The sequence below is a fragment of the Lissotriton helveticus genome, chromosome 2_1 (assembly GCF_964261635.1).
Source record: "Lissotriton helveticus chromosome 2_1, aLisHel1.1, whole genome shotgun sequence".
Lineage (NCBI taxonomy): Eukaryota > Metazoa > Chordata > Amphibia > Caudata > Salamandridae > Lissotriton > Lissotriton helveticus.
Window position 1 is genome coordinate 1028653704 of NC_136059.1, and position 24922 is coordinate 1028678625.

At 44.8% G+C, this 24922-nt stretch overlaps 1 protein-coding gene across 5 annotated transcripts in view; it reads right to left on the reverse strand.

Moving 5' to 3' along the window:
- The window catches only part of NTRK2 (neurotrophic receptor tyrosine kinase 2), a 590175-nt gene that overhangs the window by 375746 nt on the left and 189507 nt on the right, over nucleotides 1-24922 (reverse strand). For all 5 annotated transcript variants that reach the window (XM_078675804.1, XM_078675807.1, XM_078675806.1 and 2 more), the window contains 2 exons: nucleotides 22776-22912; nucleotides 20373-20505 (listed from right to left, as the gene is read on the reverse strand). In XM_078675804.1, the coding sequence (XP_078531930.1) occupies nucleotides 20373-20505; nucleotides 22776-22912 (270 nt within the window). The remainder of the gene's footprint in view (nucleotides 1-20372; nucleotides 20506-22775; nucleotides 22913-24922) is intronic.

Consider the following 24922-nt stretch of genomic DNA (forward strand, 5'->3'; position numbering starts at 1 on the left):
AACATGTTTGATACCAAACATGACCATGTTTGGTGCAGCCGTTATATAGTCAGACATCTCGTAATAACTGATGTCCACTATAGGTCTTAAAATTAGTGACCACACTTATAAAGCCTGGAGAATTGATTCTGGGGTTTGTAGGGGTGTCTTGCTCATGCAAGGGCACCCTCACACTTATAACCAAGCACCCTGCCCTCAGGACTAAAGGGGTGACTTATAGGTTTTAAGTGCAGTGGCCTCAGATAAAGGAAACTTATATCTGTCGTGAGAGGTGCAAGCATCATCTCACACAGGCTGCAAAGGCAGCCCTGTAGTCAGAGGTTGAGTGGACGTCCATGGGTGGCACAATACATGCTGCAGTCCATGGGAGAGCCCTGGTATACCTATGCCCTGGGTAACTTAGTACCATATACTAGGGACTTAAAAGGTAGCCAATTGTGGAGGTACCAAAGTACTTACAAAAGCCAATTTGGGAGAGAGAGCACAGATGCTGGGGTCCTGGTTAGCAGGATTCCAGCAAACTACAGTCAAAATATATGGACACTATTTAAAAAGTGGGGGTAACCATAAAAGAAAGATCCTACTTTCCTACAGGGACTTTATTCATGACGTTGATACTATTATTTAATATGGATTTAGATTTTTATCTGAGCCAGGGTATTGGTGAACCCTATACAAATCGAGTGCAATATTCACACACAATGCAAATGTATAGACATTTTTGTACCACAAAAGATACTTAAATAATACATTAACATTACATTACCATGATCAAACACAAACAAATTTAATCCACATAGTCAAACAAATACGTTTCTTGAAGACCGTAATTTGTGTCTCAAATGAATTGGTAAGCCAGTCCTGCATGCTTTGTGGACACCTGCAGTGTTGCTTCACTTAATGAAATCCAAACTGAGGGCACTATGGTCGTGCCACAATATGCTATGGCAGTCACATGCTATACTTTGAGAAAGCCGTACTTATGAGTACATACGGCACTTACTAACTCCTCAAGTGCCCTATTTTACTTGAGGAATTCCTAAGTACCATATGAACTCATAAGTACATAGTACATGTTAATGCAATGTTATCATATTCTTTATGTCCATTTGTCATTCGGAAAATGTCTATACATTTGCTATGTACAAGAATGTTGCACCAGCTTTTTTTAATAAATGGGTTTACCTATACTGTGACATAGATACACATCTAAAGCCATAATAAGTAATAACAAAAACATGATGAATTCACAAGTTGATTACTTACATAGTTGTAACTGAATGTATGGTTAGGGAGGGACATTTGCGCATTGACACTTATTTTCACACAGCACAGCTCAGAAATAGAAAGGGGTAAACCTTGCTTACACTTCCCCAGCTGAACTTTCTGCAAATAAAGCAACAGTCTGTCCCCTGATATATTTCTTGTAGCACAATATTGTTGGTGTCGAAATTTAGTAGACAGGTAAGTCGCTGTCTGCTGGATAGCAGCTAAGATAGCAATTTAGGACGCCATAACAATGAAAACAACTGCGCGAGCTGGATTGGAGGTGGGTGATGCCACGCTGAAGGCTTCAGTTTCAGTTCCAGTTTATTAACAGTTTAATGTCATGCCTGAAGAGACCAGACAAGCAGTTCATATACACACATAACTCAAATCATATTTGAAAACATACATTTTCAACTAAGAAAAATGTTTAGTACCCTGAAGTCATTCACTAAGAAATCTGATGTGAGACCCCCCCCCCCATGAAGAAATTGTTTTTTCAAATGACAGAGAGGAACATGTGGGCTGTAAGACAGGCTGACAGGGAACTGGCCTGTTGTTGGATATTGATTTATCTGCTCACCGCCCATGCATATTGTTATGACAATATAACAAAAGTTATGTCAGGATTGTTGCCAACGATGTAATGAGTTAAACTATAATTGCAAAATATAAAAATTGATTGGTAGTCTTGTTGTAGCGTGGGGATTGAAACTGTCGATAGAGAGGCGTTTAAAAAAATCCCCGTGAAACCAAGTTGGTTTACAAAACCATGTTCTCATTTTGTTAGAAAAGGACAGTGCAAGCAGACATTATGAAAAAAATGCAGCGCTTACTTTCCTGCCTCCTCAGCAGATTATTATGAATATGGTCTTTGAATGAAAAGTCGGATTGGCAGGGTGCCAAACCACAAAAGGCTTTTCAACACCCTGCACGGTTCCCAGCACGGAAAGCAGGCGGTCGTGAAGTGCAGCTAATGAAAAGGGGGGGCCCTCGGCCCCCCCGCACGCATGGCGGCGCGGCGACCGTCTCCCCCCCCTTTCCCCTCGTGTCCTTCGACGGTGGGGGCGTGCCCTGGGGGCGCGGCCCACCGCCGATTGGCCGGCGCCCCTCCTGACCCGGATTCAATGGAGTGGTTCCGGGTCGGGGGGGGCGGGCGATAGGAGGGGCCACCCGGCCCCTCGGGAATAAGAGGTAGGGAGCGCCCAGGAGACCCCCTTGTCCCTGGACGCTCCCTCGCTGAACGTTGTGCCCCGCGTTCGGGGCTTCTTTGTTTTATAATCTTTTGCTTTATTTTGCAGGTTTTTTGTCTCGGGAACCATCGGAGCCCCGCGAAGGATCAGCCGCGTCGTGAAGGCAGAGAGCGGCTTCGTGAGGGCGGAGAGCGGCTTCGTGAGGGCGGAGAGCGTCTGTGGCCGTTTAATAAATCGGCTTCTTCTATCGGCCTCGTGGGAGCCAAGCACGGGGCCTCGCCGGTTTGCAGTTACCGGGTGAAGACCTGCCGAGGAGATCTGGTGCGGCGGTCCGTTTCCGAGGCCCGCGAGGTATCGTGTGGGGGCGGGAGTATCCGGCAACAGGTAAAGAGCTCTCTCCCCAGTAGCTCCTCTGTGCTGTACCCTGCCGTCTGCCTCGCTGACCTCCTGTAGGTGTTCAAGGACCCACCTGGTCTTTGCCCGTATCTGTGGTGTTCTTCGTGTTTCACGTATTTGTTGCAAGGTTTAGGAGGTGGCCGGGGGGAAACGAGGTAAGCGCCGGCATTTAAGGATTGTTGCCAAAGAAGCAACGGTTTATGGCATCAGGAGCGGGTGAATTTTGGCGCGAAGTTTAAGAAAGACAAAACAGGGACGTTAGGCTTGATCTAGCTTGGGCGAAGCGAAGCAGGGTCGACCAGGGCAGCACCTGGATGGGAGACCCCTGGTAAAAGTTGATAATTGTAGGAAAAGAATTGTTTTCACGGCCGCAATACATTAATGATTGGGTGATTGGTGTGCATGAAGTGACACAAAGTGTACAATTGTAGGCTTAAACGAAGAGCCATTTCTTACAGGGTTATTGGTTTAATTATTAAGTGATCTAGTATTAATGTCATTGCATAAAAGAGCATCTAGCTAATTGTTCACGCTACACTGCGGTGTTTTCTTTATAATTCATGGTACTGGGTGTGACACAAAGTGTGCAATTTTTTGAAGGAGAGGTGACAATTTAGAAAATCTTTTCTCCAATGTATTGTTGTGATTCTACTTAGTAGGTGCGTTATCGGGCATATGCTTACAGTCCTCATGAATAAGTGCAGGTACGGGTTCAGAATTGTCCTGGCCTTCGAAGGAGTGTTATTTTGAATGTCGCATGTACACGGTGATAACATACTTTTTTAATTCCAGGCAATTTAACGACATTATTGGGGCCACTCACTAGCGGACAGGACGTAAGAGCATCCAGCACGCAAAGGGGTGTTGACCAGAGCCGCAGACTGCTATCGCAGGCGAGGACAAGGGACTGGTCGGTAAGAGGGGTACGGGGGGCTAGCACTCATCGCTCCTGGTGGCCGCCGGGTGGGTCTACATTAGGTTTACTCACCCCTTACATAAGCGGACAAGCCGCTAGTGTTGCGGTCGCCGTTGCATGGTGCTGAAAGCCCCCTGGTGACCCTCCATCTGAAAGGTACACACAGTTGACCTGTTGGGAACTAAGTAGGCAGCGGGTGTTTTTTGGGGTAAGCGTCATGCCAGGTCCAAGGGGTGGAAAAAGGGGGTCCAACATGGAGGCTATGATGCGGGCTATGATGCGGGAGATGAGCGATATTAAGCAACAGCTGGGAAAAATTAAGAGCGGGAAGCTCAGTTGGATGACAGAGAGGTTGTGGCACCGGGCCCGTCTGGGAGACCGACCCGCAAGAGGGTGGCACCAGTGCCAAGAGGGGAATTTGTCACCCCGCAAGGGAAACCTAGGTCCAAAAGACCCAAGGAGGCGGTCCCCACCCCAGGCCCAGTGGATCCGTTACCCGCCGCACCGCCCGCGGTGGTCCCACCCCCGCATGTACCTACGCCCATGGCCCCTGTGGTGCCGGTGCCGGCAGGTCAACCAGTAGACGCTGGGTCTGCTCCCGCACCGGTGCCCACAACCCCGGGGACAGGCTGGCCTCACCCGGCGCCCGCCCTGCCACCTGTGCCAGGACCACCGGGCTTAACCCCAGTGGTACCTGTTGTCCCGGGGGGTAATGTAGATTCGATGCCACCCGAACTGGTATCTCAGTTAACGGCCATGATGCCATGGCTCCAAAAAGGGGGAGCCTTCCCGAATTCTGCAGACCATGCAGCAGAGGCGGCAAGATTTGTGGAAAAAATCAGGTCGGCAACGGTCACCGACAGTGTTGCATTGCCAATATCTTCTCCCCTTGCAGGTCCAAGTGTTCCCCAGCAGGACGGAGTTAAGGGGCAGCCGCCCTCGGTGCCCACACCTGGTAAGGAAGTGGCATTGCCGCTCTTGGGGGACGGTGTGATACCTTCCAGGAGCGAAAATCTGGCTCAGCATGTGTCATTAGCTGTGAAAGAAATGATTTGGGCTGATAAATATGTGTACATTTATTCTTTATTGTTGGATAATAGGGAAATGGAGCAGGCAAAAGCACTAAAAGAGTGGATGCTCCCAAGTGAATGGAGGGCGCAGTGTACTAGATTCAGGGTTGAGGAAAATCTCAATAATTGGATGCAAGCATGGGCTATTTTCACTGCAATTAAGGCTGAGCGTCCTCCAGATCTGCAGGCTGCATTGGCTTGCTACTCGAGCAGGATTGTGGGGTGGAGTCAACAGTATTCTGGGGAAGCATGGAAGGGTTATGATGTCAATTTTAGGAAGGCATTGGAATTCAATAGATCGTTGCCTTGGGACTCGGTAGATTCCATGGCTTGGCACAAACAGTTCTCTGACACTGCACCTCCCCCTCAGTTCGGTGCGGTCAAGGTGTTCACTAGACCGCAGCAGCCCTTTCGGCCCCCCCAAACGAGTGAGGTACCTGGGAAATTTAGGGCAGGTGGGCCAGAGAAAAAAGGGGTGTGCTGGGATTTTAATAGGCGCACCTGCACAAGGGCCGCGTGTAAGTTTAGGCATGCATGTTCCTCCTGTGGGCACCCCTCTCATCCAGAAACTACCTGTAGGTCCAAGCAAGGTAACACAGGACAGAGGGGTAGGGGAAAGCCACTATAAGTCAGACAGGTTACGCCCCCCCACTCCAGTGGATGTTGTGGCAATGATCCCATTGTTGAACAGATACCCTGACCACAAAGCGGCCACCCTACTCCAGGAAGGTTTTTCTAAAGGTTTTAGGATCCCGGCCGGGGGATACACAGGCAGTGCGCACTGTAGAAATCAATTATCAGTCAAACACAATCCGGCTGTTGTGGCCGCCAAAATTGACAAGGAGCTTTCATTAGGCAGGATAACTGGCCCTTTTCCTGCAGTGCCAGTACACAATTTTGTGTGTTCCCCACTGGGAGTTGTCCCCAAGAAAGAGAAAGGGCAATTCAGACTGATTCATAACCTGTCAGCGCCAAAGGGGGCGTCACTGAATGATGCCATTGACGAAGGTATCTGTAGTGTTAAGTACGCCTCTTTTGATCAGGCTGTTACCTTATTGCAGGCCGCTGGACCCGGGGCGCTGATGGCGAAATCAGACATAGAATCCGCCTTCCGCCTCCTCCCAGTCCACCCGGCGGACCAGCATCTTTTAGGTTTCACCTTTAGGGATAGGTTCTACATGGACAAATGCATGCCTATGGGTTGTTCTATTTCTTGCGCCTACTTTGAGATGTTTAGTTCATTTCTTGAATGGGCCATGAGACAAGTGACGGGCCATCAAAGGGTCATGCATTACTTAGATGATTTCCTCTTCCTCGGTACAGCGGGTTCTCAGGAGTGCGCACTGGCATTGCAGGAATTTTGCGTGCTCATGCGGGCTTTTGGGGTCCCGCTTGCGCCTGGGAAGACGGTGGGCCCGACCACCTGCTTGGAATTTCTGGGCATCGAGATTGACTCAATGGAGAGATGTTTTAGACTACCTAAGGACAAGGTGTGCAAATTCAAGACATCGCTACAGTTATGCCTCCGGAAGGAGAAGGTCACTTTGCAGCAATTACAGGAGGTGGTAGGGCAATTGAATTTCGCACTAAGAATCATCCCAATGGCTCGCCCCTTCTCTCGCTCCATCGCGCACGCGATGAGGGGGCTGAGGGAAAAGCACCACCGCACGCGCCTATCGTCTGAAATTCGCCAGGATATGCTTATTTGGATGGCATTCCTGGAGGATTTTAACGGTAGGGTGGTCTGGCCCGGCCCGCTCACGACATCGGCGGAGTTGGGACTATGGACTGATGCGGCCGGTAGTGTGGGCTTTGGTGCCATCCTAGGGAATAGGTGGGTCGCTCAACAATGGCCAGAAGAATGGAAAACATGGGGTCTGCTCAGCAACATTGGCTTCCTGGAACTTTTCCCAATATGGGTGGCACTGATGGTTTGGCCCGAACACTTATGTAACCAATCAGTGGTGTTTTGGTCAGATAACATGACAGTGGTGGAATGTATCAATCAGCAGGGGGCGCGGTGTCCTTTCATACTTCGTCTGATCAAAGAAATTGTTCTGCGGTGCCTTAAACTGAATGCTAATTTTAGAGCCAAACATGTCCCTGGTGTTTTAAACAATGCGGCTGACTCCCTTTCTCGCTTCAAAATGCAGGTTTTCAGGGAACATCTCCCCACAGCAGACCCCTCGCCAGCACACTTCCCAGCAGTACTTTGGCAGATTGGTGCCCCAGATTACAGGACCTCGTGGTCGCTAGCCTAGCCCCCAGGACCAAGGCGGCTTACGAAGGGGCGTTTCTGTCTTATTGTTCTTTCTTGGGGCCACAGTGGGAAGTGCTTTGGGCGAAGGAGGATGGGTTTGCAGCCTATTTAGAATGGATGCACAAAGAGGGGCGCTCAGTGGCGGCGGCGACCAGACATAGGGCAGCAGTGTCATTCTTTGCTCAAGCTAGGGGCTTCCGGGATCCCACTAATACCTTTATGATACGCAAGGCTTTAAGGGGATGGCGCCGTATTCAGGGACACCAGAAGGATAAGAGGAAGCCCATGGGGTTGGCCCGGCTAACAGCCTTACTGGGCATGCTGGAGATGGTTTGTAACTCGGAGTGGGAAGTGCTTCTTTTTAAGGCGGCATTCTCCCTGGCATTTTATGGGGCGCTGAGAATTAGTGAACTTGTGGCAGGGTCCAAGTCTGACCTACTAGGTGGCTTGCAGAAGGCTGGGGTGACGATAAGGGGTGACACCATGTGGGTGATTATCCAGAAATCAAAGACCGATCAAGAAGCTAGGGGTCACACCATAGTCCTGCAACGGGCCCCCGCCAACCCGTGCTGCCCGGTGAGGCACGTAGAATCACTCATGGGACTATTGGTCGGTTCAGCAGGCGGGGCGTTGCTCTGTCACGCCGACGGGAGCCCCTTGACCAGGTATCAATTCAGGAGAGTGTTCGAAATAGGGGTTACAAAAGCGGGTCTTGATCCTAGAGGATTGGGGCAGCAACTGAGGCGGTGGCGGGGGGCCTCCCGGTGGAAAGAGTGAAGACAATTGGGAGGTGGTCTTCAGACTGCTATAAACGTTATGTTCGGATTGACATGCTATGATTACTTGTCACTCACGCTTGGTCTCTTTCCGCTCTCTTACAGTTTCTCAGACCTGTTACGCAGGGGAGGAATTTGTCGTCGGGCACCGCCAATATTCATCGGCACGGAGCGGCGAACAGGAAACTACAAAGAACAATGTCTGGATTGTCGGTCATTCATATGTGAAGCGAGCGGAATGTGTCTTCCTGTCAGGTGACAAGAAGGAAAGGGAGGCACAACTAGGGTTGAATATCACGTTCTTTGGCAGAGGAGGGTTGTGTCTTCACGAGTTTAGGGGATTCTTCCAAGGGCTGTTAGCACGCCAGCAGTCTCCACCGTCAGTGGTGATACTTCACCTTGGGGAGAACGACTTGGCAACACTGGGCAGGCGCATCTTGATTGAGGAGATTATCTCAACAGCGGGTTGGATAGCTAGGACCTGCCCCGGGTGCACACTAGTATGGTCACAACTCATACCTCGACTTCAGTGGCGGGGGGGTCATTCGGTCAGGGCGTTGAATCACTCGGTAAAGAGGATCAACACACGGTTGGATAGGTTGTTTCGAACCCCCGTGTTACAGTCAATACCTCATGGGTGCATCTGGGGTCACAAGTATTACTTGAAGGACGGGGTTCATTTGACAGAAGAGGGTAATGTCCTATGGTCTGACAATATCTGGGCTTGGCTAGAGGGCTTTGAAAGGAGGAGTGTGTCCTTAGGCAGGGGCTAGAGGGGGAGGCCAGATCGTCGGTTAACAATACTGGCCTGTGGCGGTAAGGTCATTATCGGTGAGCACATATTTGAGGTCTGAGGGGGCGGGCATCATCCTATGGAGGTTCCCGCCCGGGGGGAGGGGCCTGCGGGCCACTCCCAGTACTCCAGGGGCAAGGTAATATGCAAAGGAGCGCGGGTAGGAGTAGTTCACGCTTTCCTTAGGCTGGTAGCCACCCCGCGCGCGTGGACTCATGACGCCACCGGCGCAGAGTAAGGGCCCTCCTTTAGTGGGTAAATGGAGTTTAGGGCGTAGACCGGGCAACTCCCGGGGTAACACTGCGCATGCGCACTTCTAGGGGAGAGGCGCAGCTTGTAGGACCTGACACCGGTAGTGACCCTGCCATATGGCCAGAAATGTACAAAAATCAAGTGTAGGATGTTTAGTTTAAGCTAGGAACAACATGTATTAGAGTTTTGTTAAGGTCAGGCTCTCAAACTTGTTGATAACAATTGTATAACTGAATGTCCTGCTGATTTTTGTATTCATTGTTGATTATGCAATTAAAACCTTTTTTAATTTCATACTTTAATAAATACGGCCGGGCGACTAGCGCCCGCCTTCCAAAAAGTAAAACACGTCTCGTGTCCACGTTCCTGGGTGTTGGGTGCCGGATTGGGGGGGAGGCGGCAGCTAGTCGCTGACCATGTGAAAAGGGGGGGCCCTCGGCCCCCCCGCACGCATGGCGGCGCGGCGACCGTCTCCCCCCCCTTTCCCCTCGTGTCCTTCGACGGTGGGGGCGTGCCCTGGGGGCGCGGCCCACCGCCGATTGGCCGGCGCCCCTCCTGACCCGGATTCAATGGAGTGGTTCCGGGTCGGGGGGGGCGGGCGATAGGAGGGGCCACCCGGCCCCTCGGGAATAAGAGATAGGGAGCGCCCAGGAGACCCCCTTGTCCCTGGACGCTCCCTCGCTGAACGTTGTGCCCCGCGTTCGGGGCTTCTTTGTTTCCCACCCACCATCCCTTGGTACAAAGTTTAAGCTGCGTTATGTCCGGTTTAATGATAAGTTTCAAAGGTATGGACCGCGGGAGAGAGTAGGCTGTTGTTGTATTTTGTGATCTGTTGTTAGGACTTTTTCCCCTTTGTAGAAAAGTGATGTGTGAAGTGAACTGTATTTGAAGATATGTGTCTTTAGGCCTTTTTTCCCTTTATAGCTATACGTTGATATTGTGATTTTGAGTAACATGAGTGAACCGAATTGTAATTTTATGCCATGTGTCGTTAGGCCTTTTTTCCCTTTTAGCTATGCGTGGATACTGTTATTTATTAGCCAGTGTAGTTGTCCTTTAGAATTTTTCCATAGGTCGTCGTATTTATTAGGTATGGGGCATGCGGTAAGGTCATTATCGGTGAGCACATATTTGAGGTCTGAGGGGGCGGGCATCATCCTATGGAGGTTCCCGCCCGGGGGGAGGGGCCTGCGGGCCACTCCCAGTACTCCAGGGGCAAGGTAATATGCAAAGGAGCGCGGGTAGGAGTAGTTCACGCTTTCCTTAGGCTGGTAGCCACCCCGCGCGCGTGGACTCATGACGCCACCGGCGCAGAGTAAGGGCCCTCCTTTAGTGGGTAAATGGAGTTTAGGGCGTAGACCGGGCAACTCCCGGGGTAACACTGCGCATGCGCACTTCTAGGGGAGAGGCGCAGCTTGTAGGACCTGACACCGGTAGTGACCCTGCCATATGGCCAGAAATGTACAAAAATCAAGTGTAGGATGTTTAGTTTAAGCTAGGAACAACATGTATTAGAGTTTTGTTAAGGTCAGGCTCTCAAACTTGTTGATAACAATTGTATAACTGAATGTCCTGCTGATTTTTGTATTCATTGTTGATTATGCAATTAAAACCTTTTTTAATTTCATACTTTAATAAATACGGCCGGGCGACTAGCGCCCGCCTTCCAAAAAGTAAAACACGTCTCGTGTCCACGTTCCTGGGTGTTGGGTGCCGGATTGGGGGGGAGGCGGCAGCTAGTCGCTGACCATGCTTGAAAGAGGGGATTCTGCAACCATGCGCATCAAGGTGTGGGGCTGGTTAGCATAAAACACAGGCAGGAGTATTATACTTCACATGCTCGGGATGTATGGAACAGCAAAGCACATTCAATAAAATAACAAGCTTACTCTCCCAGGGAAACTCTGGCTGAAGAGTTAGGACATTAGAAATGAACAAAATACTTCTCGCTCTCTGTCTGGAGAGGGGGGGCTCATATATAGTCACCTGTAGCAGTGGCAGCTGGTAAGAGCTGCGGGGCGGGGGGAGAAGTCAGCACCTGACGGGGTAGGTAAAATGAAATTTGAAAAAATAAAACCACTTACCTTGCACTCACCCCATCGCCGAGTCGGCGAGTGCAAGGTAAGTGGGTTTATTTATTTTTTATTTAATTGTACCTACCCGTCGTCAGTCGACTTCATCCTTGCATGTGCAAGGATGCCTGCATTGGCGCATGGCAGCACATAGTGCACCCACCCGCACATGGTGAGAGCAGGAATGCACCATCTCTTGATATATATGGCGCATTCCTGCTCTCTCCAATTGACGCAGCTGCAGCAAGTTGTCTAGCTGTTTTGCGCGGAGTCAAATAATGCTAAATGTTGGCCCTATCTTTGCTAGTGCACAGGTGTTACAGGACACCTGATAAATGAGCCATTTCTTGCATTAACCCATCTGCTGGGGCGACCTGATCCTTTCCAGTATTCTCTTTTCATTCGCCCTCACCCTCTATGACACTAAATGTTGTTTAAATCAGGCAGACATTTCCAAAAGATGGACATGAGAGGAATTCTTGACTTTCAGAAAATAGTCAACTGTGGTACCGAATGCAACCCAACTACTGCCTCAATCAAGCAAAGAACAGGCATTCAGACAAAAACATACAGCTATATTTTTCCAAAGTCTATTTTTAAAGGATATATATTAGTGTGTAATTCCGTGGGCAATGGTGTACTTAGGTGAAGGGGAGGCCTGGTTTACCCTCCATCATGCCTGCTAATATGGGAAGTGCTGTGTGCCAACATCAATGTTTGGGCCTGGGGAGAACAGTGGTGTGTTTCTTTCAGAATGAAAGCCCGCGAGCCGGCAGCTCTAACTCACCTGCTGACATGCTGGTGATTTTACACAGGTGTTTGATCTGAAAGTGTTTCTGCACGTGAACCTGAGACCACTGCACACAACGCTTAAGCTGAGTCAGCATATTTAGGAGAAACACCTGACATTCATAAAGCTTCCTTTATGCTTAACGCTCTTAAAACAGAAACATCCTCAGCACTGGGGTCGAAATATGGACATGATCTAACCATGCTGCCTGCACTCGGCCTATCACAGATAATCTTGGCATCCACCCTGTGGGGCTCGGACCAAGGGGCATATGTAGGTAATTTCCATTTTGCGATTCCCAAATAGCGATTTTTAAGGAATCGCTATTTGAGAATAGCAAAATGGAATGTAGGTAAAAATTCGCAATTTTTTTGCGAATCCCTAACATTCCTTATTTGCGATTAGCAAATTGCGAATCACAATTAAGGAATGAGTGTCCCATTCATTCCTATGGGCCAAAAGGCCCATTGGAATGAATGGTGATACATTCTCAAATTGCGATACACTGTGTGAAAATCGCAATTTGAGAATCGCAATTCCAAGGGTGCCAGGGTGTCCAAAGGACACCTGTTGCACCCCTGGAATGTGCCTGTAAGTACATGTGGTGCACATACATGCCATAAAGGCATGTCTGTGCGCCACATGGCACTTTGAATTTAAAAAAAAAAATTATTTTTGAAGGAAATCGCAAAATACCACCTACTTGAAGTAGGTGGTATTTCGCGATTCCTTATGCAAAAATCGCAATTTTTAAAGCACCCCTACATAGCATTTAAGGAATCGCAAAATTGCGATTCCTTAAATGCTATAAGCAGAATAAGGAATCGCTATTTTTGCGATTCCTTATTTTGCTAATTGGCACCTACATATCAAAACGCCGTTTGCGATTCGCAAACGCTGAAATTCGGCGAATTTCGGCATTTGCAAATCGCAAACGGCTACCTACATATGCCCCCAGATCTTGCTTTTAAGGTTTGCCTTCACCTTTGTTTCAGCGTTTTAAATGCCAAATCTATTTAGAAAGCATGCACAATTCTAGGCTTTGTGGTTGGTTATTCGAGAGGAATGTATAATTTGTGGAGTTAAGTTGTAGGAGTAGTGACTTCTTCACTTCACTGGGGCATGATACTAAAGAAGTGGCGCTGCCATAATCGCCACGATGAGGGCTCGCATCAGTTGCATTGGCATGACTGCCTTTCACATAAACTTGCCTTAAAAATACAATGTAGTCTTTTACTTTCTTCATGTACACTATATGGTTTTTTTCTGACACAGTCACCTAAACATGATGTATTTCATATTATTACAGGGTTTTCTCACGGATACTGAAGATGACAACCTGTGTAGCTATTCAGACACACCTTTTGTGAAAAATCTAGCCAGAAGAAAAGGTTGATCATTTGTTATTTCATCTTCACTGTTGCAATGCAAACTGTAACAAAATGTGAACGTTTGAAACATATCAAAGCCCTAAGCACACTAAAAATACAAACAAATCAAATAACAACATCACAAATACATCATGTTTTTTTAACCATATTTGAAGCCAATCAGCCAACATCAGTTCATCCATCTACCATTGCATCCACCCCATTTTCCCCTTCATTCATACACCCACCCATCTCTCCATAGGTCAACTGACACTCATGCTTTCAATGATTCACCTATATATACACGTATATGTCCATCAATCCAGCTTCATGAAAATCTGTATGCATCCTGTCAGTCACAGTATGAGTAGATTTCTTTGAGATATGTGGGTGTGTGCGCGCGCACCTATACTTGTACGCCTCTGAGTTTGTCTTTCTGTGTGTCTCTTAGTCTGAAACTGAAGTGTGGTCTGCATGCCATGAGTTCCTACAGCTATGCTGCTCTGTGTGAATCAATGTGTGTATGTGTACTAACCTGAGTATTCATATGTGCATGTATTTGTGTCTATATCCTGTGTGCCTCTGTGTGTATGCACTATGCAACAGACACACACATTGTCAATGTCAATGCATGTTGATGTCTGTCTGCCTCAGTTTTACTCACACTTTTTCCATTCTGCCATTCAGTTCCCCTCCCATCTTGTTCAATGGCAGCGTGCATTATCCGATACCACTCTATGTGACTTGAATATGTTATGGATTTCAAATTCCTACTGTATGCAAATTCAACAACTATTTTTGATTTGTGGTTCTAGAATAAAAAAAATTCACTTCTGCTTATTTTGTAAATCATTAGGGGCTAGATGTAGGTAGGCTATTACCGGTCGGTAACGGCCGAATTCGGCCGTTACCGACCGGTAATAGACTTTTCCTATGTAGGAGGCTTTTTTACCGATTCGGTAAATAACGAATCGGTATTTACCGAATCATCATTTACCGATTCGGTATTTACCGAATTGGTAAATGAAATGTAGGTAGCACTGTAAACAGAGCTTCTGTGCTTACAGGATTCATTATTTACCACCAACTATTGGTTGGTGGTAAATAAGGAATTCCTCTGTAAATGCAAATGTGTGCATTTACACCTGTGCCATGTGACAGACATACATACCCTTAGGGCATGTATGTATGCCACATGTGCACACCAGCACTATTCAGGGGTGCAACAGGGTGTCAAAGTGACACCCTGTCACCCTTGACTATTTCCCTATTTTACCGAATCGGTATTTACCTATTCGGTAATTGACATTCATTCCTATGGGCCTCCAGACCCACAGGAATGAATGGCAATTACCGAATCGGTAAATACAGATTCGGTAATTACCGAATCTTAACGATTCGGTAATTTTTACCGAATAATTACCTACATAGGATTTACCGATTCTAAAATACCGAATTGGTAAAATTCGGTATTTTAGAATCGGTAAAACCTATTTACCTACATCTAGCCCTAGGTTTGTTACTACTGTTAATTAGTGATTTCCTGAATGGGGGCATCTATCATAAATAGCTAATTCCATAATTTGTGTTGTATTGGTAAACCCACTCACACGTTCACTCGCTCATTCACTTGTTCAACCCCTTACTCATTCACTCTCTTCTCTATCACTTATTTACTCACTTACTCACTAAATCACGAAATTTTTCATTTATTCATTTACCTGCTAACCTACTCACTACTACACTGACTGAATTACATTCTTGCCTCCTCACTCTCCGACTAATTCACTCATTCAAATGAAATTGCTATGCAGCAAATTCCCTAACACACTATCTGCGAGTTAGCACATGCATTAAGGCTGCATGTCTTTAGTTATAGTACTTTTACTTCCCCATATATTCACTTTTATTTTTGCCTCAACTTTCCTTAAGTTTTCCCACATAACAATAAAACTGAAATGGCTTTTTGTCTAGTCCTCTTTACTTTTGCCCTACTTCCTTCCGTACCCTACCTTTGACCCTAAACTTGAACCATAATGGTAACCTTTTCCCTAATCATATTATTGATCTAATGGAATTACAATATTCATTACTACTAGCAGTTACGCTAATCCTAAATGGAGATTAATTGCTTTTTGAATTGATTGAAATAATAGGTTACTTCTTTATAACACTAGCCTGAAACCCATCTCTAACTAAAATTATAGGAAATTTAAATTATATTGTATCACTATAAGGTAATGATAGCGTCAACTCTATTGAAATTAACAGCCTGATTTATATATTGGTAGTAAGGATACTCCAATGGAACGGTGCATAAGTATCCATACCACCAAAAAAATTGGTCCGCCCGCCAAATTTAGATGCAGGAGGACCATAGTTTGGAAATGGCAGAGACTACTCCGTCCCCGCCGTGCCCTAACTTCTCCAACGGCCCGATGGAGTAAGGGCAAACGGAGAAATGGCTATATGCCCACCTGCCTAATTTAGATGGGCAGATATATAGCCTTTTTTTTTACGCCCGTCGCCTCCATGAAAACCCTGGGGGTAAGAGGTAGGAAAATATTAAAGATATCCCTTCTCCAGCTGCGGCCGGTAGTGGGAGTATCTGCCGGGCAGTGACGTAGGGAGGGGGAGGGGCAGAGTGGGTGATAGTAATGTATGGATTACGACCCTTAGCACGTAAGTAAACATATAAATAAATAAAACAAATTTTGTTGCGTGCACTGCATTACCAAATGCGATGCAGTGCGCGCAACGAAATTTGTTTTATTTATTTATATGTTTACTTACCTGTTACGGTCCATAATCCAACATGTAACAAAAGGGACCCCCTGATAATACTAGATAGTTCCTAGGTCAGGGCACAAATATTATAAAAATAACTTATCCTAGGCAACTAAAAGGTCCTATATGGATGACAGGTGCTATAGTGACAAAAATACTTGTAGCCTAACACAAATAACCCTCATGTAGTGCACATTAGATACATGTATTAACAATAGACATCAAAGTGATATTCGTGGTTCATTTATTAAAAACACAGAGATTATTCAATCACAGTACTAACATAATAAAAAAGATTGTGTTAAAAAATATTTTTCCAAATAATCATATTCCAAATAACAGTCATGTCAATTTATACACATGATAATAAAAAGATTTTTAACAATACAGCAAATCAAACAAGTGGTGTTAGCGATATGTCTCTACGCGCGTTTCGGCGTATTCACGCCTTCTTCTGGAGAACCACTCGACTTTTCTAAAAAAGAATAAAATGTATTTATATCTATGTTACATATATATATTTACAGTTGTTTGTGCACTACATTTACAATCTATCGGCTACATTTCTAAAGGTTCTGAGGTTCTAAGGCATTTTGCTAAGATAGCTGGCTGTTATCGATCAAAATTCAGTTTCTTTTCCATGTATATACATTGAAATTATTAAACATCTCTATCACATTAGGTATCTGATATTATAACCAGTCAGTTATTATTTTAAAATAGCTGTGAGAGTTTTTCAACCAGATAAAGCTAATCTCAAGCGTCTAGTAGGTATATATACCTATGGATATTATTATTCTATTCAAGCTTCTTACCCCAAAAGATTCTGTCGATGGATCAAGTTGGTTTTAGGTTCTAGTTCTTTGCACAGGTATATAATGAAACTGTTGGATCCTTTAGTGGGAATAATTACAGAAAAATAGGGGATAAGGTACGATGTTCAACAAATATATATATCCACTTCTAATATTAGGGTTAGTATATTTTTCTTTAACCCCATATGGTTACCTTAATTTTAACAATCGCGCCACTCTGAGTTTTATTTCCTGATATTCGTAGATTCACCAAATATGGTGCGATTGATCTATTAGATAGCGTTGTGCGGTATTATCTAGTAAAATATACACTGCAAAGAAAAATATATTTATGTTTAGTGTATTTTCTAGTTACTTCTTCGAGAGTAAAGTAAAAATTGGCGCTGCCTCATGTTTATACTTAGAGAATCTATATTAAGTACTAACCATCTTCTAGAGGATACCGCATAAATAGCGATATCGCATCTGCATTCAATTTTCATAAGGATTAAGCGAATACTTCTTAGCAATGGGTAGGGTGGATCCTAAGGAAACAAGATAAAATGACGCTAAAGTGTTCGGATCATTTAAGTTTTAAACAGTCTTACTAATGAAGTTCAGTTCATTTTATTAGAAATAGCTAATATGTTAACAGATCCATTATAAGATATTACCTTCCGATTAAGCAGTTTTATGCTCCCAGTGCTGGTCGACGGAAAGGGGCATGGATAACCTCCTAATCCTCGATATATATCTACATGAGACAGGGAAAACCAAGATGCACACGTAATGAGTTGGAACGCCCCACTCGATGATTTGGGCATTCTAAGCGATGCATGATTTAAATAATTTAATGCATCGCGATTCCCCTTTCCGTCGACCAGCACTGGGAGCATAAAACTGCTTAATCGGAAGGTAATATCTTATAATGGATCTGTTAACATATTAGCTATTTTAAAATAATAACTGACTGGTTATAATATCAGATACCTAATGTGATAGAGATGTTTAATAATTTCAATGTATATACATGGAAAAGAAACTGAATTTTGATCGATAACAGCCAGCTATCTTAGCAAAATGCCTTAGAACCTCAGAACCTTTAGAAATGTAGCCGATAGATTGTAAATGTAGTGCACAAACAACTGTAAATATATATATGTAACATAGATATAAATACATTTTATTCTTTTTTAGAAAAGTCGAGTGGTTCTCCATAAGAAGGCGTGAATACGCCGAAACGCGCGTAGAGACATATCGCTAACACCACTTGTTTGATTTGCTGTATTGTTAAAAATCTTTTTATTATCATGTGTATAAATTGACATGACTGTTATTTGGAATATGATTATTTGGAAAAATATTTTTTAACACAATCTTTTTTATTATGTTAGTACTGTGATTGAATAATCTCTGTGTTTTTAATAAATGAACCATGAATATCACTTTGATGTCTATTGTTAATACATGTATCTAATGTGCACTACATGAGGGTTATTTGTGTTAGGCTACAAGTATTTTTGTCACTATAGCACCTGTCATCCATATAGGACCTTTTAGTTGCCTAGGATAAGTTATTTTTATAATAAACGGTCCATAATCCATACATTACTACCCCCCACCCTGCCCTTCCCCGTCCCCACATCACCGCCAGGCAGGTATTCCCACTAGCGGCCGCGGCTGCCCTTCTCGCCATGGAGAGGGGGCATTTATTTTTGGCCGGAGGACACTCCATTGCCCTGACGGACTTATCCTCCGCCCACCAAAATAGAAATCGGGCCCTAAATGTTAAAAGGTGATAAATGTGTTCCTATCCTAATGCTTGTCTTTATCCTTTAATAAATTAAATTAAATAATTGAGAAATACAATAAATTACTTTTTGTAGTCAATTACAAGTCATACAAAATACGGCTGCCTGCCTTGCTCTCAATAAACCTCCACGTACCCCCTCTGCCCCATTGTTGAACGAGCTGCATTGGCTGCCAATGAGGAAAAGAGCTGTTTTCAAGCTCCTTTGTCTTGTTTTCAAAGCTCTGGCTGGTCTAGGACCAGAATACCGGAGGAGAAAATTATTATGGTACACCCCGACCCGCCGGTTGAGATCTAGTGGCCATAAGATCCTCCAGATTCCTAGAATTAAAAAGGCCATACTGGAACGCACTACCAGAAGATCTGCGGCTCTGTCCTGCATTTATGACCTTGAAGAGAAAATTAAAAACTTGGTTATCCTAGTGTATCGACTTTTAACAGTACTGTCGGCATCCCGGGCGCCGAGAGATCCCCCCGGGGATGATTCGTGAGCCATATGAATAATAAATGATAATAATAATAATAATTAATTATTTTCAATTAAAGAACAAGCATTGGAAACCTGTGTATATCATATTAGAGCATGCCCTACTAGCTAAGACAATGGTATGGAACAAGCGGTAAACAAATTGCTTTTGTATAGAATGCATATATGGATAAAGAATTGAATTTGACAAACAGTGTAATGATTGCGTGTACTTTCCAGGTGTAAACTAATCATGCATTCCACAGAAGCACTTCCTGGAAAGCCGAATAATACACCAAACAGCATTATCACTATCACTGCAGGAGTAGTGGTCTAAAAAGGTAATGAAAACAACAAGACTACAACAAAATCATAACAACAGCATTACAATAATAACAGTAGTACAACAACACTAATAGTACAACACTGAAACAAATAACTACCAATTCTAAAGCAATCATCATAAAACACAAACAAATAGCAATATTAAAACACTAAACAACTCTAAAAGAATTGCAAACATAATAATAATTGTGAAATTATGATAACAATCATGGTACTAAAAATGAAATGAAAAATAAAAATAACAAGAAGAATAAATGGAAAGAGTTCACAGCTACCTCCAATTAAATGCATTCTAGATAGAAGGAATTTCATCTGGAAAGCCTCACAGAATCTGCACTTACAGTCCCAAGAGAGTCTGCATCTTTTCTTTTTGAAAAGAGTTTTTTTTTCATGAACTAAGTTGAAAAATACGAGTATCATATAAGATACTTCAGGTACCAGTTTCCGAATCCTTATATGGAACCAATAATGTTTCCTAGTTAGCCAAGGCTAGTAAATAAGAGAAAAGTTGTTAGGCCAACCTATATCTGCAGACTGGCATGGGACTGGGAAACATACGGGACAGGGACAGAGTACCTATATTTGGTTTAGGAAGACACCAAGCCAAGGATGGGGAGAAACAGACATTGGGACAAAGTAAACCATCCAACAAATCAGACTCTGTTCTGCAGGGAACACTGTTTCCACTCAAAACTGCACCCTTGACAGAGCCCCAAGCACCACAAGGCCTTAGTAGTTTGCACTATGCAAACTAACATAAAATAACTTCATTAGATGACCCAGCCACCTAGTTTTAGTCAATAAGCAAACTACAAGTACAATCTAAGCCACTTAAACTAAGTATCTTGCTTACTTGCGTGATGCAGAAACACTATAGGAAGCCTTATTATGAAGCCTAAAACATTGGTAAAGGTTCACAAATTATATTTCTTCTAAATAGGAACCTTACTTTGGTAGTCTTAGGAAATAGCACTCGCTTGGAGATTGATAAATTGATTACTCAGATGTTTACTTACAGTGCACCACCAGCTCCACCGAGCTTTGGTCCTCGCCCACGATGTTTTCTGCCATACATGAGATCCTCTTTGAATTATCCTGAGATGAGATGTTCTTCAGTTGCAAAGAGGCAGGGCGCTTATTTGTATCTACCTGCAGAGTGCAAGAGGGATGCAAACATTTGAATGGTCCACAATGCAAACAAATCAGCCTAAATCTCAATAAATTTCAGGTGTTTATCCCACCACCCTTATTGCCACATCTGAACAAGTGGTTTGGTGGTGCAATGATTCAGCATGCACGAAAACAATAATTTACTCATCCAGTGCTAAGTGTAGCTAAGGAAGCACAGCCTTTGCAGAGATATCTTCTCAGATGTCTGGTTAAAGCAAGTGAAAATTCCTTGCCTCACACTTTGCCAATAGCAAAATCAACGACAGTCATTCCTATTCCCTTATGATACCATCTTGTTCTCTGAACCTTCTCTGTTTAGGACCACACATTGCAAAGATTTACATTCAAAATGTCTACTCTTCCTGTTATGAAGTCTCCTTCCAGGTTTCCGACTTGTGAGGAAAATATTTCCTTACATTTCGCTCCATCATCGGAGAACCCTAGTTCAAGCAATGGTCACCTCACGATTGGACTATGGGAATGCCCTACTTGCAGAAGTCGGGGAGACGCTTCTGGCTAAGCTACAGGTGGTGCAGAACACCGCCGCCAGAATGATTCTCAAACAACCGGCGGGTTCTCCTTCAGCGCCACTGTTGAGGAAACTTCATTGGCTGACAGTAAAAAACGAGGTAATTCTTTAAGATCTGTTGCCTGACCTTCAAGGCAGTCAATGTGATTGGCCCAGTGTACCTACGGAACAAAATACGGAAATATACCCCAAGTAGGCATCTGAGATCTACAACTCAGCATTTGCTACAGTCCCCGCGTATTCGACTGGTCAGGACGGGAGAAAAAGCCTTCTCGTACCTGGCACCCAAGTACTGGAACCAACTTCCACTGGGACTTCGTACTACAACGATCAACAACGGTTTTAGGAAACAGTTGAAAGCTTGTTTATTTTAAACTTGGATTATTTTTGTATCTTCCCCTTTAGGCAGGTTGTCTTGTCTGGATAGCGCCGCGATGCCCCAGGGTGAGGTGAGCGCTTTATAAACTATTAAACTTAAACTTAAACTTGATTACATGGTGAGGACCAGGCTGTTGACAGGTTTCCCTCTAGCAATGCATAACACTTAAGGTAAGATAAGTATGAATCCAAATCCTACATTGCCTATTAAAAAAACTCTGATCATCTTTGCCAAAGAGAGGAGTGTTTGTTATTTACCATGTTGTGTTTTGAATCAGACACGGGTACTCCACTAGAATATACCACTGCACAGTAGTACCCATAGCAGACAATTGTCCTTAATGGGCCACCCATTAATGCTAACCTGATGCACCTGTGTCACATGCCTTCCTGCCTCGAAAACTGTGCATACTCACATGCGAGTGGCATTGAGCATCCTGGACGGAGCAATGCCTTCTGTGTAACCATGACTAACAATCCACTATTACTTGTTGTAATTACCAAAGCAATTTCTGGTCACCTAACCCACCATATACATTTTGTCAGATTTCAGGGCCAGGTGTTGTCATATTTAACTGTTTATAACCTGGCATACTGTACCATCTCAAAATTTTCCACCAGATGTAAATCTGTTCTACGTTCAAATTGATGACACTGGCCGCTGCAGGTAAGAACGGTGAGGTGGGTTGAGGGGGGAGGGGAGGGGGATTTTGAGGGACAACAACAAGGGGAAATTAAATAAATAATCAATTTTTCCTCGTGGTCGCCTCTTGAAATCCCCCCTCCCCCCCAGCCGGCTCCACTGCCCCACCGCTCTTACCGGCAGCAGCCACGACTGGTGGCGACCTTAATTGCGTACCACCTCATCTTCAAATTCTGGCCTCTTGGAGGTTTGCCATTACTTCAAGAGCCTATGTATGAATGAATACAAATCTCCTTTCTAATGATTGTTCATCCACTAGTCTTTATCGTGATTCTTATCTATTGCGTCCCATAGGAACGCATTCAGTGACCGAATTTCTACTTCACTTCTGCTTTCAGAACACAAATGGCAGGGCTGGTGCAAAGCCATGTAGAGTTTCTCACAGATTCTAAACTTCTGCTAACCAGAAACTGTACGGCAACTACCAATCTCAGTGGCGATAGGGGTCCCAGATGATGAGGTGCTTGTGCATGAAATATCATCAGGGAACAGTATTACATGACTTGAGGCCAACACGGTAACATAATTTTAGCAATTGCTGTAGCTGCTTACAAGGAGTAAATATGCTAATTGCAATCGTTTTATCATTAGAGAAAGTATGCAAAAATATTTAAATCATATAATCCGAGAGAAACTTACCACAGTTTTGGAAACAAGATGAGAAATAGACCAGGACACATTTGGAAGGGGAAGCCCAGATGTGTCACAGAATATGGTGGCATTGCTGTATTCCATTACTGTGAGGTTGGTGGTGCTCAGGTTTGTCGTGGGTGGGCCTGTGGGAGAAAACAGTGCAATGGTCAATTCCTGACAATGGACAGGGAATGCTGGGCACATGTAGATGCATAACTGAGATTTGCTGATGCGTAAAGAGCTGGAAACCTAGCTCCATCCTTCATGCATAGGAAAAACGGCTAGGGAGGTCAGCATTGTAGACACTTAGATAATTTCCCAAAAGTATAGCAAAAAATAATATTATAATTTAATCCATTAATAGCGCAGTTATACAGGAAATCTTTAGGAGTATAGTCTGGTGTTGCATTCGTTGGCCTCAAAAGGGTGGTGTTGATCCCTCAGCACTGAAAAGAAGGGGTCTGGGGTATAAGAATATAAGCACGCATGCATTTTAGACTCCATTCAACCCACCTCCAGCCCTGAGCATGACCAGGCTATAATACTGGCTGGTAAAAATTCTGACAGTCCTTACGTGAGGACTGGACACTAGTTTTCACAAACTGAACAGCCAACATTTTAACCCCTTGCATGCGGCGCGAATTTTCACGCTGTGCGGCCGTTTTGAAGAGTGGGCGGGTTCATGACGGCCCCCAGCCGTCATGAGCACACACCCACCGTGATGCATGACGGCCGGGGGCTGTCATCAGCATGCAAGGGGTTAAGACTCCTTCATACATGTCGATTTCAGGTAGACAGAGTTAGCATCTGCAACCCGTGGCTCTGCTCTTGCTGCTCCTGTTCCTGGCCGCCAGGAAGCCAGCGGCATGAACCGGAAGTACGAGAGGATTACAGACTCGGCTTGTTTTCTGCAGCTGCTTCTTTGCATTTCTTAAGCCCCTCATTAGTACATTCCAAACTGTGGAATGGTGAAGGATGCAACAAGGGGACACAATTTTAAGTTGATTGGGGTCTGCAAGTAAGGGCAAGGTCTGCTTTATGTCACATCTGCTAGCCAATGTGTGTTGGTCAATCCCAGAACGTGGGCTTCTATGGTACAAAAAAAAGTTCTCCTCAACCATCCACCCCATCACATAACTGATCAAATTTGTATCATATCTTATAGTAAACTGATATAATATCGGCTATAGCACACTCCATGGTGAACAGGGTGTCATTAGCCAGAGATTTTTCACTCCTAACAATGAGCGTGGCTGCATCGGTCTTTTCACACTAGTGCGCATGCTTTCATACCTATGTATTTGTTATGCTACTTCCGGCTCTTTTGCATCTGAAATGGCCGAGAGAGGAAGGCTAGTAGGCCCATTGGCTACACACCTACAACACCTTCCCGCTCCTTGTGCTATCTGTCTCTCTATGGAATGGTGGTAATAATAGGCACCCTTGCAACAATGTTTTCTTTCTCCCAACATCTAGAACTAGTTCGTCATGAGCAGGTGTGCTGGATTTCTTTCGCGTGAGCCCGGCACCGTGTCGGAAGCAATATTTTGAATCAAAACACTCTTCCATATTCCGCCTTCTCTGTCATTCTCCATCTCTGGCTATGAGTAAGAGTCTTATTCATCGTAATTCCTAATGCAATAATATGCTAGCCAATTCAATAATGTAAGAAACAATCCGCACTTGAAATATTGCTCCCAGTTTAATTAGCTCAATAAAAATGAATTGAGAGGCATTAATAGCAAATGCAGGACAAATCATTTCCCAGGCTCTGCTCAGTTGCCTAATATGATTTGGAAGCAGAGGATAAATGCGCGCGGCGGGCTTCTAGTGTTCTAAGCGCTGCGGTAATGCGATCCTGATTATCGCTAGCATAGATTTTGCTTGTCGCCTTCGTGTGCTAAAAGCCGGCAAACCAGCTCTCAAACAGAGGTGGCAGCACCTTTCTGTCACAGTCGACACAGCCTTCTTGGGAAACAGGCCCCAACACCTCAGAATCCCAGCCACGCGTTCGGCCAAAATAAGGTCCTTCGGATGGTGTAGGTCCTGCTGCTCTATTACTTCTATAAATGTTCGGTTTTTTGGAGTCACATCAAGTCTCAGGTTTAAGGCCCACTGGTAGCCGGGCTGTAAGGGGAATCTGGGAATGGTTC